This window comes from Martes martes (genome assembly GCF_963455335.1).
Source record: "Martes martes genome assembly, chromosome: 9".
Classification (NCBI taxonomy): Eukaryota; Metazoa; Chordata; class Mammalia; order Carnivora; family Mustelidae; genus Martes; species Martes martes.
In genome coordinates this window covers 65952624-65967019 of record NC_137896.1, presented here as the reverse complement: position 1 = coordinate 65967019, position 14396 = coordinate 65952624, and the positions used below count along the sequence as shown (strand labels likewise).

At 51.8% G+C, this 14396-nt stretch overlaps 1 protein-coding gene across 1 annotated transcript in view; it reads right to left on the bottom strand.

Moving 5' to 3' along the window:
* INPP4A (inositol polyphosphate-4-phosphatase type I A) overlaps positions 1–14396 on the bottom strand; it is a 132242-nt gene that overhangs the window by 6646 nt on the left and 111200 nt on the right. The window contains exons 19-24 of the mRNA XM_080812611.1: positions 10613–10785; positions 9485–9608; positions 8414–8540; positions 7966–8106; positions 5434–5531; positions 1630–1742 (exon numbers count right to left, since the gene is read on the bottom strand). Of these exons, the coding sequence (XP_080668737.1) occupies positions 1630–1742; positions 5434–5531; positions 7966–8106; positions 8414–8540; positions 9485–9608; positions 10613–10785 (776 nt within the window). The remainder of the gene's footprint in view (positions 1–1629; positions 1743–5433; positions 5532–7965; positions 8107–8413; positions 8541–9484; positions 9609–10612; positions 10786–14396) is intronic.

Here is a 14396-nt window from a genome sequence, read left to right as displayed (position 1 = left end):
AATATCCGATCCACTGCAGTGCCCTGGAGGTGGTCCCACACCTGCTTCCCAGGCCAGCAAAGCCAAGAACATGCAGCCACTGCCAGGAATACCACTAGGTAGGTAGAGGGCACAGTGAAGTCCTAAGCACGGTGTCTAGAGAAAGACGAAAGATGGTCAGCCAAGACCATCAGAAGGAAGACAGGCTTCTTTTGAGAACAGACAAAAAAATTTTAAAAGAAAAAAAAGAAAACACTAAGCAAACCCCTAAGCTCGGCGAAGAGTGATACAATCCAAATGATGGGACGCTGAATGTGCACCTGCTCACTGAATTCTCCAAGCAGCAGAGTTCATGACCCAGACACATGGCACAAGCTAGAACCACAGATAGGTTCAAAGGACGTCCACATGTACAGATGGTATATCCAGAACCAACATGAGACTCCAGAAGGCAGGCAGGGGTGACCAGAGGTGCATTCCTGCATGAGGGGGCCGTCTGTGTGCCAGGCTCAGACCTCCAGCCTCCAGGAGGCTAGGAGCCAGCTCTGGCACTCTGGCCAGTCTCCCCATCCGCGAAATGAGGACCTAGACCTGACCAACGATATCCTAACTGTTTAGACAGGGACCCATTCTTTATACACAGAAATGAAAAGAAGTAAATCCAGAAGAGGGCAGCTCTGGTCAAACTGGGGATGGGAGGCCTTGAGAGGTGCAAAGAGGGGGATGCTCAAAGACAGGGCTCCATGAATACAGGCCCTCAAATACAGGGTCTCCGGAACAGCCGCCAAGCACCATGACCAGATCACTGTCTGCTGCAGTGGAAAGAGACCTGAGGTGGAGAGGAATACCTTCTTGATGAAGAGAACAGGAAAGCTCTAGAATGAGTAGCCCAGGAAAGCCATGAGGGGGGGGTGGGAAGACAACCCTCCTAACAGCTACTTAGGCTCTGTGAACTGGGGGGAACCAGGCATGAGTGGGCTGTGTGGTGTGTCTGCCTCCTCCAGGGGCAGAGCGGACATCCATCCCTCCCCTGTGCTCAGGCCGGGCCAGGAGCTGGAATGCCATCTGGGGATCACTGGTGCTCCTGAGTCTACGTGTGCGAGTCTCCATGCTGGACAGGTCACGGTGCTGCCGTGGAGACTGGTTAAGGTCACCTCTCGACAGAGGTGAGTGAATGGCTAGCTCTGGAACTCCACGAGAACATTTATGAGAAAATACTGGAAGTACTTGGGAAAAGAGGAGATTTGAACTACAATGTAAAAAAAAAATACTGTGTAAAGAGACTGCAAGGGTCCCCATGGTCTATCTCTGAAGCTATTAAAAGATACAGCAGGCAGTGCGTTGTAACTGGTATCGATTGCCCAGGCTTCTGGAGGTGACAACTGTCATCAGCCTGCTTATTAAATGCCCCAGGGGATAGAGTCTGTGTCTAGCTCACTGGAATTCAGACAGCCCTAAAGTAATGAACTCATAGGCACCTTTCAGTATCCTCCAGAGTTCTCGACATATTCCGTGACTTTCTTCTGTGTCCACGGGGAGAAATTTGCTCTCTCCACTCCTGGCTGAGATTCTGATTTATTATCATAATTACGATTATTGGCAGCAAGTACCACAATCCCATTCTTTTCCTCAGTATAACGAGGGTACTACCTCAGCGGCTTGCCAGAGAATGTCGACGTTCTTATTCTTCCTGGCATGTACGTTCTGGCCCAGAAAACGCAGCAGCTCTGGCAGGCATGTCTGGCTCCGAGATCGAGGTAGGCCTGCAAGACAGGATGAGTCTATAAGAGCTGGCGGGGCACCCAGGCCCGCAGCCCACAGAGGCCGCTGTGGCACAGGCACCTGACCAAGCTGGAAGCTTCGGGTGACTTATGCAAGAAGAGGGTGTGCTTAGGGACCGGTCCTGGCTACCCACAAGGGGAGCACTTAAATCACTTTCGTGGCCACTTCAGTCCCACCTGCCAAGGGCAAACTCATCTTCTTTCAGCTCTCCCAAGGGGTCGAAGCACATATAGAGGATCACAAGGGCAGGAGGAAGTTAGGAAGACCCATCTGGTCTTCACAGCCTCCGCAGGTAGGAGGATGCTTCGGGCGATGGGTCTTGACTACAGAATGGGCTTGGCTACCCCTAGGGGTGGCAGTAGGGCCTCCTCCTGTGGACCTGAAGTGACCCATTCTCTCGGAGAGCCTCCCTCTGCCACCGCGACAGTCTCCAGCCCTTCAGGGACCCCTTGAACTGGAAGATCAGTCTGATCACTTAACCTAAGAAACCTGGGATTTTCAAACCCCAGGATCATCAGAGAGAAAGAGAAAAACCTCCAGGTCATGTCTAAGAAAAGAAGCTATGGTGCCCAAATCCCCAAATTAAAACTGAACACAGGGAGTCCTGGGATCCAGCTGCACAGACAGCTTCCAACACAAGCTCACCGTTGTGTACCCAGGATCTTATGCTAATTACTGCATGCACCTGATATGGGTCTGGCACTGTGCTGATCAGGGGACTGGGCCAGAAACAGACGTGGAAAGGGGGCCTCTCCTCATGAGGGGCTCACTCTGTGAAAGAAGCTGTGGGAGCCTAGAGGAGGCCTACATGTCTCCTGGAGGAGATATGGCATGTGACTTCCCCAGATCGGCTGCAGCTTCTCCCTTGCCGCCCCTATAGCCCCAGTCAGTGCACACATGCCCACTGATGAACCGAAGAGACTTTGGGGGTATCATTAGCTGTGCCCCATTTCCTCGGCCTCACAGAGCCCCGATTCTCCTCGGGCTAAAGGTGTAATGGGCTGCTGCTCCCCCGGCTTCCTAGGTTGTGGTCCAGTGCTACTGGTCCAACCTGGAGAGGCCCACACCTGGCCTGCTTTTGTCCTATAGGCCGCACCCTTCTGTGCCCTTCATCACCAGCCAGATCTCCTGGTGTCTCACATCACTGGAAAGAGGCTGCCCTCCAAGATGCTGAGCACAGAACTCCCACTTCCTGACCACGTGTCTCACTATGCCCACTCATCTGTCCTCCACATGGCCTCTGTCCCTCCTCCCTGCTCCCCTTCGTGGTGCCCTGGCCAGGGGTCCAGCCCTGCAGAAGACTCAAAACCTCCAGTCTGAGCTTGGGCACTCCACTGTCCCTGACCCCTGCAGTACTTGGAAGGTGGGCTCTGGTGGCAGTCAGCCTGGGCTCCTTCCCTCAGGGACTAACCCTCCTGCCTCTGTGTCCTCAAATGTCAAATGGTGTGAAACCAGGCCCACCCCCCAAGGCTGCTATGAGGATCACGTTAGATAATCCAGGTCAAGTATGTAGACAGCTTAGTACATGCAAGGACTTGACAAATCTGTCACTTTCAACTATGCTCACTGCTAAAGCATGTGAGGACACCTCAATACCTGGGAGTTCCCAAGAGCCTGGGTATTGGTGACCTGCAGCTGAAGTGTCAGGGGACCCTTTCACTTATGGCTTTCAACCCTTGCCACCTGGGTAGTTTCTGGAACTCCCGATGCCCACCCCTCTGGGGTGGGGCCCAGGCAGAACGGCCCAGGCTCCCCAGTGAGTTCCAGTGTGTGGTCAGCACCGGCACCTCTGCGGTTCCCTGGGCAGACTGAGGCCACCTGCCGTGAGCATCCTGTGTGTCCCCCTCTCCACAGTGCCCCCGGTCTGTAGTCCTCAGCTGCTCCTGCATCTCACAGTCAGGGTTCCTCTCTCACGTCTCTGCTGATTTCTGGGACAGACTGGCCCATCAAGACAGTGTCATTTGTCACTTACTTGTGCTGGCTGCAGCCCTCGCCACACTGACTATGCCTCAGAAGCCACCAGGGACTCCTTCCCTCACTCCCGCTAGGCACCTAGGTAACACTGCTGCTCTCCTGCCTGCAAGGACTCTCCCACGTGTCTGCTGAGCCCTTTCTTCTCAAACCACCTCCACACAGGGCTCTTCCCCAGAGACCGTGTCCTCAGCCTCTTCCCCTCGCATACAGTGATCTCAGCCATAAGATAGCCCCATGTCACCCGTGCTGCTGACCACAGTGGCGACACATGTGCCGCACCCAGCCTCGCCCGTGGCACATATCAGAAGGCCGTTGGTGCCTGGGCTGCTCTCCTCACCCTCCAGCCCTGCCCCCCTGCCCATCAGCAGGCTGCCAGCTCATGTGGCCGTGACCAGCGCAGGCCCTGTGTCCCTCCACCATCTGCCTACAGCTCTCTCGTCCCCAGCACCGTCTCATGCAACTGCAAGGCCGCATGCTCCCAGAGTGACTCCCCCTCATGCCTCTCCTGTCTACCCACGCTCCCAGGTCAAAATCGAAGGGAGAAGAAGGTGCTGTGCACAGCAGCCTGCACCCCTCCTCCAAGCTAAACAGCATACTCTTGCTGATTCCAGATGAATCCCTAAAGGCTTTCCCCACACTGCTTCCCTGCTAGAACTAAACTAACACCAACTCCCCAGCCTGGCCCAAGGTGCCCTGCAATACAGTGTCTCCTAATAGGGACACCTTTGTCAACTGTCTAAGTCTCGAGCCTCAGAGCCAGGTCAACCCTTCCATGAACCAATACTGACGCCTGTGTCGTGGCATTGTCGAGGCGAGTCGGGGCGGAAATGTGCACAGAACATGGCAGGGCACCAGGCACATCAGTGACCGGGGAATGAGAATGTAGCCTTTTCCCATCTTCCCCTTCAGGAATCCCCCTTGAAGGACACTGGTGTTACCCAGGGACCGAGTCTGCCTCCTTTGCTAATGGCTAGGGCAGTGCCAGCACAGAGAGGTGGAGCCCATTCCTAACCAGGAAAGGTCTAGTCTCACTCTTCACTGGGTCCCATGGCACTTTACCTGGGGCAGGTGCTCAGTAAGTATGAAATCAGGAGAGACTTCCCCATGTACACAGATAGTATGGTGAGCCCAGCGCCCCTGCCTGAGTCCCGGGGCACAGAGAAGGCTGTTAGCAGAGTGACGGCTGCTGTCACTCTCTCCTGCCTCTGGGGACACCCACACAGCACTAAGTGTCTGCCCAGCATCTCACTTGACATGCCACAGAAGGAGGTGCACGGGGAGCTCACCCCAGCGCGCGGCCGAGTGGGGCCTTGCCTCTCTGATCCCACCTGTCCTACAACAGGAGCACAACACAGGCCACTGCCATTAGTGAACACCAGTGTCTGGGACAGCTTGTGGGAAAGCCCCGCCATATCCAGGTGGCAAGACAACCAGCCAGAGAAGAATCAGCAAGGGCCACAGCCTGAGGGAACCGTCTCTGGTTGGGGCCCCAAACCAGGCAGAGTCCGAGCAGGTGAACATGCTGCTGGCAGGGCGGGAGTGGAGGGGCAGGGAAGCAAAGGGGTAATCATGCGTGTGGGGGGAGCATCCGGATGGGTGAGCAGACAGCCTGAGGACAGGAAAGGCTCTGACACCCAAAGTGACAAAAGATAGATAACAGGTGAAAAAGAAACCTACCGAGAGTGGAGAAATACTTACAATCCTCAGGCAAAACTTCCTTAAACTGCTCAAAGTAGGAGTTTAACCGCACCAAACTTTCCACATTGATAACTTCTTGTAAAGACGTATCTCCAAACCTTTGGAGGTCAGATGGGGACACCATGAGTTAATGGTCTTCCTTCCCACATGGGCTTAACTGCACTGAAGCTAATGTTGTTGATTCTCTCGAGGGTCAGCACCCAGCTAAACTCTAAGTCACATCCCTCCTCCCAAGCATCAGGCCATTGCTACCCGGTAGGTGACTTGTTCAAATCCATTTCATTAGTGGGAACCATGCACATTTGTTAGGGATGTGCCTCAAAGCTGACTGGAACTCCACCGTCCCAGACCCTCGTGCGGCATGCATAGAAAGCCCTCTCACGGCTGCTCACAGAGAGGCCCTGTGTCCTCCCATTCTGGAGCTGTTTACGAGAGGGGACAGCAATGGGGCTTTGGCTGGGGGTGAGGACCCAGTCCTGTACTTGAAGCGGAAGTCACTGTGTCAGCTGAACAACCACACGTGACTAGCTGGTCCTCCTGGGCCATGTGTGAGGCCCTAGCATGATTCTCGCCACGCAGGCTCACCCTGTGCGCACCTCCCAAGTAGCCAGGATAGGCCGGAGGTGGGCATGCAAGGTGGTCATTAGGCCTGGATGCCCAGTCCAGCTCCACTACTGCCCCACTGAGCAACCTCCAAGCACTTGAGCCTCTTTGTAGTTCCACACCATCCTTCAGCAGGCAAGACTCCCTCCTGCAGGTCCATTACAGCCCCATCCACCCCGATGGCTGCAATGGCTTTTCCCCTAGGCACCTGCTCCTTCGGGGCCTGTCCTGGGACTCAGTGAGCTGGCTTATTTATGAGCTGAGGGGACAATGTCCCAAAAGCAGATGAATGAGCAAAGACCCGGCACTCGCCAAGTCTTCCCCGTAGCCTACTGTCTGTCTTACCCTCCTCCACCTGCCCCTCTGCTTGCTGCAACGTGGTCTTGCCTCCACCCTTTCCAGAAACTGCCCCTGCAGTCACCAGGAACAGCAGCTGCCGGACGCAGGGAGCATTAATGCCCTTGCTGGGATAACCCCTGCCAGAGTCCTGAAGCTGTCCACTCTCCATGATGTGGGCTCTTCCAGCTCTGCTCATGCCTTAGTGGTCTCTGCTTCCTGGGCTGGAGGCACCAGCCTAAGCCAGCCTCCAACTGTCCCTGAGCATGACCCTTCTCCTGGTTCTTGGGCTCAGTGGGTGCCAAAACACACTCACTACCGCCCTGGAGGCCTATGTCTGTTATCCTCTTCACCATCTCTATCCCACCCTGCCCAGCAGAAGACCAAACCTTCCATTCCACCACTGAAACAGTCCTTCAGTCTGTCCCTTCTCCGTCTGTACTACCCCTGCCTGATCCAGCTCACTGCCTCTGGTCTGGACCCTTTCCAACAACCTCATTATACTTGTCCCCCTCAAAGCTTTTTGGCATGTGACCAGCAAGTGATCCACTTAAACTGTAGATGTGACTGTATCCTGCCCTACTCAAACCTCTTCGATGTCTCCCACCAGCCCTACCACATCGCTAAGTGGGGGTGACCTTATACTCTGCAATCAACTGACGTATTTAACGGTACTTGCTGCGAAGGGAATTTGGTCTCTAGGGTGATGTGCTCTCTTCCTTTTGGGCCTCTGGAACCCAGCGGTCAATATCAGTTGACTCCAGAGTATAGGTATTGAGCACTGGGTTCCAGAGGCCCAAAACGAAGAGAGCACATCACCCTAGAGACCAAATTCCCTTCACAGCAAGTACCGTTAAATACCTTTTTATGCTAAAACACATATGCCGCATGAATATGATGATTACAGGAAAGGTTTTCACATACTAGTGGAAGGTCATTACACATGCCCAAACCTTCCTCCTCTCCAACACACACACATGCACACACACGCTTGTGAACAGGGGCACATGTGACTCCTCCCTACTGTCCGGCAGGGGAACCTGGAGGGAGTTTATAAGACACAGGCCTTTGGAAAATCAAGGCAAGCCTCTCACCTGGCATATAGGCCCCTCTAATCTCACCACTGCCCATCCCAGCCTGGGCCTTGGCCTCCAGTCCCACATGGTTTCTCCACACCTGCCTTTGCTCAGGCTTTTTAGCCTGAGATGCTAAGTCTTTCCTCCACCTCCATCTAACTCCTTCTTACTCTTCAAAACTCAATTTAGCCGTCATCTCTTCCAGGAAGCCCTCCCAGACCTCTTCCTGGGTCTCCCGTCAGGACCCCCACTCCCTGCATTCATCTTCATCCTTGCACCCCCATCTCTCTCCTACCTGCCCTATACAGACCTCTCCTACACAGACCACATCTGACCCATCTGTGTGTCTCCAGCACCATACACACGGCTGGGTGTATGGCAGCCTTTCAAGAATGCCGGCTGAAGGAAGGGGGCCCGGCAGAGTCTCTGCAGCACTCAGAGCCTGAAGAGGCCATTTTCTACCTCATGTCAGTGACCACTCCACCCACCCCAGGCCCTGTGAGAGCCGGGCCCGCACCTCTCGGCCAGCGTCTGCTGCTCGTTGATCCCCACATTGAAGAGGACGGGTTGCACCCGCAGCAGCATGCCGCTCTGGATCTCCCGAGGTAGGGCATCGAACAGCGGGCCCGGCAGAGGGATCCGCACGTTAAAGCCATCCCTGCAAAAGAGGAAGACAGGCAGAGGGTGGGTGAGGGCTGTGACGGGGGAGAGGCAGGAGCAGAGGAGAGGGAGAAGAGGAAAACCGAGCTGGCCTCGACATGAGTGCCTGTTGGGCTATCTGGCTCAGCTGTTTCCCAAGTGCTCGTCGTGAGCCTTTAAAGTTCTGCAAAATTAATGTAGGAGACTATGATCCATGTCTTTAACTGAATGAGACACAACAAAACAAAAATGAAAAGCACGTCACATGGAAAGAACATAAATTAAAACATAGTGCTAGTTCTGAGGATTAGAAAAAATCTTTCTACCGATTTCCTGTGATGACAGGCAGCATGTCAGTCGATGCATTAGAAGTGGCCTGAGTGACTTTGAAGGTCACGTTCCTCAGGTCCATGATTCCAAGGCTCATGTCCTCCAGCATGGCCAGCTCCTCACCTGGATGCGAGAGAGGGACACAAGGCTGTCAGGGAGAGGGGACCTGCCACTCTTCCCATGGGCTCAGCACGGCCACAGAGCTGGTTACAGATGGCAGGTGACAGGATCAGGTGTGGCTGTGACCAGAGGGGGCCTCTCCACCAGCAGACTCACTTCTCCATGGGAAATGCTGCTACTGAAACCCCATGGCCACGCTCATCAATGCCACTGGTGGAGACATGCACCACGTTCCTGGCCCTCTCCTGGGGCCGGACAGTGTAGGGAGGCAAACCGCATGCAGAGAAGCTCAGGAGGCAGAGCTGGCCCTTTGGAAGTGGACAGATAGCCATAGAGCACCACATAGGCAGATCCTTCTACTCTGTGGGGCTTGGCACTTATTTGATGTCTTGTAACTCCAAAGATGGACAAATACTTCTAAAAAAAATTACCTATTTTTACCCTCTCAGAAGAAATAAACAGAAAATGAAAGTAGAAAGAAGAGAGTCTTTTTTCGAGGTCAATTTGAAAATCTCTATTTTAAATTTTAAAATATTCCTACCCTTTGACCCAGAACCATCCCTTCTAACAAGGTAGTGGCTGCAGAAATGGGCTCACAAGCCCACCAACACTCGTGTACCGAGACATACGGCAGCAGTGTTTTCTTAGGATTAATTCAGAAACAGCCCACGTGCCTCACCAGAAATTACTGCTTAAATAATTATCATCCCTCCTCAACTAGAAAGATCTTTGATTATAACAACCACCACCAAGAAAACAAAGCGGTGTGTGTGTAACTATGCAGGATTTTGCTTGGTCCTGACATACTGTGATGATGTCTGGCTTTATTTTAATCAGCATGAGCTGTGTGCGTCATCAGAAAAACATTCAGGAAGGAAGAATGGGCCTCACGCACGTCCGCATTGTTCCAGGACGCCGGGATCCCGGGGGCGCCCCTGGGGGCTCACCGTAGGTGCTGAGCAGGCTCTCGAACTGGGCCAGCAGCCCAATGGTGTAGAGCTGCCGCAGGAAGCCGTCGTCATGCAGGCAGTTCCTCAGCTTGATGATGAAGCCACAGATGAGAGCAGTCAGCTGTGAGGGAGACACGAGGCGGGGCTGTTGTCGGGGGGCAGACACCACCTCAAGAAGTGGTCCCCAGCCTGTGCCGTGCCCTTGGCCCTGAGCTTCTCTGCTTCTGCTACTCTGGCTGGGCTGCAGCAGCATCCTTTCCCCCTCCTCTGTCTGGGATGTGGGGGGCGCTCGGCTCTGAGGCCACGCAGGGCACAGCCACGCACGGGAGGCTGTGCAGCACTCTAGGCTTGCTGCTTCTGCTGCTCCCAAAGGCCAGTCTGGTTTTGGCTCAGCTTCCAAGCCAACTTGCCTGGGCTTACTCCTGAGCTAGAACCTTCTAGAAGCCCAGAATTCATTCCTCACAGTGAATAGGGCCTATATACTCACAGATCCAGACCAGCTCCGGCTGCAAACTGAAGAGACCACAACAAAGAAGTGTGAGAGAACATGGTTACCCTGCAAGTTACCTCAGGGGGAGATTTTCTGAGGGGATGGGCTGCCAGAACCTCAGAGAGCCAGCCTGACCCTCTGTCACTGTTCACGTCGCTAACGGGATAACTGGCATTTGCTAAACTTGTGACATTCACTTAAGTTCTTCCATTCTCCCAAATCACTGCAAGAGCTGTGCACGAGCAGCAGAACTAAGGCACACACCACACTGACAGCAACATCCCTCTCTCCCTCACTAAACTCCTTCCTGGGAAGAAAGGTGGCCATGAGGCCTGGGCCAGCCGGAACCCCGCACGCCTCAGGCAGGAGCAGAGCATGCGCACAAGCCACCAGTGCCCGCTGCCTCCTCAGGGAGAAGTGTGGACTCAGACCTTCTCTTAACCATATACTTCCCAAGTAGGATTGCTCCCTCCAGGTTGAAATCTAGACCTATTAAAGAAACTTAAGAGCCACAGGCAGGAGAAAGTGTTGGCCATCCTTGGTTTTTTTCAACGTGAAGTGAGAAGGATCTCCCAAGACTATTTTCTGGGGGCCGAGGGGCCCGTGGGCTCCTGCGCGCCACTCCCGGGGCTTACCGTCTGGCAGAAGACCACATCACGGCGGTACTGCAGGCTCAGGTACGTGGCTATGGTAGGGGCGCTGTCCTGCATAAGCAGGAACACCATCGCCTTCTTGGCCTTGTCGCTCATCATGGCCACGCAGTCTGTGAGGGTGGTCAGCAGGGGATAAAGGGCCTCGCTCCATTCTCCTGGGCACCGGAAGGAGTCGTTTGAAGAGGAAGACCGTTAAGAGTCAGGTTCTAGAAGTTTAGCAAGTTATGTGCCCCAAATGCCCTGTGCCCCCCGCCTTTCCCCTCTCCACCCCCTCTGCATCTCCTAACTCTGCTTGGCTCAAGCTCTGGCCCAGGACTGGCACCGAGTTCTGCCTGCAACCACCCCAGTCTCCAACAATCTGGCTTGAAGCTTTTCCAGTAAATAAGCAGCAGACCTCCTGGGGACCACTGAGGTAGGCCTGGTCTCCCTCACCTACTGGGGACGGTACTCATAAATGTTTAAGATTATTCCTTTTGAGGAAAATGACAAAAAAGCTTCTGTGAGTCAACTGCAAGTCACCACTGTTCCATCACCCAGGGAGAGAATGGCCCCCAAGAAGTGACCTATAATCCTGCTTCTCTTGCCCTGGCTATTAATGCAGAGGCCCCCATCCTTTTCGAGCAAAGGACACCTCCATCCTTGTGCGGCGGTGTGGGGCTCACTTCCCACGTCTGGAGGAAAGGCTGTTCCACCCAGTGTCCCAGGTTTTCAGCTCTCAGAATTTCCCCTGTTTCTGCCCTCACATTCTTCCCCACCCCTGACCTTCCCACCTGGTGACCTCTATTTCTGGTTTAGTTTTCTATTAGGGATACTAGGAAATTGTGATCCTGTACCAAAACAATTTTTAAAAATAGAACCCCTGGGGTGGAAAAACAGAGTTAAAGGTATTTTGGGCTTTGGCTCTTTTTTGCCTTCCTATTTAAGAAGGTATTTAAAAGAGAGAAGACATGCCCTCATCTGTTCTATTTATAATGGCTCACCAAGCCCAGAAATAGGCATTTAGCCACCACTACCGGCTGAGCCCCCCAGGTGCAGCAAATGTGCCATGGGCAGGGAGTGGAGCCTGGACAGCACATAGCCCTTAGGAAGGGGTGCACGTCACAGAACACCCACAGACATCACTGCACCATGGAGAGGCCACAGGCCAGGTGGGCGGTATGGCCACCAGAGGGTAAGCTCAGTCTTAGATAAACAGAATTGAAGAGCCACAGAGAAGGGAGACAGGCTCTACTCCTCTCAAACTGTAAGCAGCACTTCGTTGAGAAACAGATTTTGAGAAAGGCCTAAAAGTTGCAAAAGGACTTAATACTCGGTGTTTGGTTAATGCAGATTTTCAAGTATATGCAGCCACTCAAAATTTGGAAATGCTCTCACAGTGTGTGGACAACGATTTGTGTCTGTGATGCAAAAAAAAAAAAAAAAAAAAAGGCAAGCTTAAATTTAGAAAGTCTGCAGCAGGAAGGTCTTAGCAAAGAAGTCATGGTGACATAGGACACTGGACTGAGGAGTGGACAATATGAGTCTCGGGCCCCTGTTGCTGCTAAACAGTGGTAGCCACGGACAGGTCTCTTGACTCCTTGGCCACACAGGTCCTTTTCTGGGAAAATGGAAAAGCTCTGCTAGGTGACACCTAATCTCTTTCTTCCTCTAAAAAATCTCAGAGAAGAACTCTGTTCACACATGTAAATTTTATTCAGCAGCAACTACTAAAAAAGACCAATGGCAGTTTTAATATCCAAATAACTGGCATTTCATTAACTAAGTTAGTCATTAACTAAGAAGTAAATGCTCATAAAGCAAGTGTTGCCAATTCTGCTTCGCTTTTCCACTTAACATGCATGTATATCAGTACATATGTAATTAATATGCATTTTAATCTGAAAATGATCAGAAAGTACAAGTGGTCTTTGCTGACTAAGCAAATCTTCTCCATGCAATACTTTTTGACTTTACCTACTTCTCTTCAAAAAAAAAAAAAAAATCCATTTAAATATGACTTGTTTTTTTTTCCATTAGGGGAAAAAAAGAAAAAACCCTGAAAAAAATTGGGAGTAAAGGAAGAATGGCTAAAAAGCGCTAAGAGCTTGTCCTGGAGAAAAGATGTGGGTCTGGGTGGGAGACCCATCTGCCATGTGCCCAGAGAAGGGCTTAGACATGTCTGGATGACTCCTGAGTTCAAGAAGAGTACCAACCACTGTGCACGTAAAACTGTTAGTGCTTTACCTTGCAACTATTTTCTCATTTAATCCACAGAGAGAGACTTATTAATATGGGTAAGAAAATAGGCTCAGAGAGGTTAAGTGTCTTCCCAGACACACAAAAAGAATGAGCATCGTATGTGTCTAACTTTAAACTCTATTATTTCTATTGTGTCAGACTGTTTCTGCCAAGTAGACAGTAGGATTGGGGGGTGCAAATATATTTGGGGGGAAATACGAAGAAAAACTATATTTAGGAGTTTCCAGACAAAATGAATTTTAGAGACAGAAATGAGATTTCCAGGACCTAGCTGAGTAAAGATATTGGGAAGCTAGATTTGATAAAAGGGTCATACTCTGCTCACTTTGTCAAGAAAGTCTTACTATGAAAAAACGAAACAAAACCCAGCTCAACTAAATAGCATCCTTAGTGATGTGGCTGATTCACTTTTGGGGGCAAGTTCCTTGTCTAGTTGCTAATCTGTCAATGCTTGATGACTGGTGGCCAATCCATGGACCACATATTCTACTTTGGGTAACTCTGAAGGACTTTTTCAAATCCAAACTCTGCTCTTCCCCCCTCATTAACAGGGGAGGGAGGGAGGAAGACTGAGAGAAAAAAATGTGTGTGTGTGTGTGTATTTTGACTGAGATAAAATATAGCTCTCCAGGAAAAGCCAAAGGAACTCTTGGCAGGGGACCATTTTAGTCCACTGATATTAACTGAGGACAACCCACCGGTGCTTCTAGAAATGACATGGCTGGCCTAAAATTCATGGGTGTTACACAAGCTGAGAGGGTTTGCTAACACTGACAGGGAGAGTTTGGTAAATCCCCACAGCACGAGTTTACTGCACTCTAGATATAAAATAGGTATCTGGCTACCTCACATTTATATCCATTCAGAAATATGCAATCATCCAATCATCAGACTGATTGGGTAGTTGATTGGGGGGGGCGTAAGCAAAAGCATATATTTGGGGGTCTCATGCTCACTCTGGGGAACCCACAAGCCACGACCAGGAAACTCAACATGAACTAGAGCAGGGGTCGGCACCCTTTCTCTGTAAAAAGGCTAGATAGTAAATATTTTAGGCTTTGAGGATGATGGGGTCCTTGTCACAACTGCTTGACTCTGGTGTTGCCCCACAAAAGCAGTCAGAGACAGCACGTGAATGAGTGGACGTGATCGCCAATAAGACATAATTTACAAGAGGAGGCGGTGGACAGGACTTGGCTCAGAGCTGTAGGCGGCCGACCCCTGAACTAGAGCCATAGCCACTGACTCCTACATGCAAGGGCAGCAGGGAGATTCCGTTTTTAGCACTATCTCCAACTGAGCCTGTTAGCAATGCCCAAGAACTCTAAGCTGCACCCAGACTCAGAAGAGAGGATGTTGTGTGATTGCGAATGCTGCGTTTGGGTGGCTACACCCACTCCATGTAAGGCTCACATGTTCAGGTGCAATCGCAGGAAGTGGTGCTTACAAACACGCACTGCTCCATATCAGGAAGTCCAACGCACCCACGGACATGAATCGTCTGAAAAGGTTTTAGGATGGGCAAGCA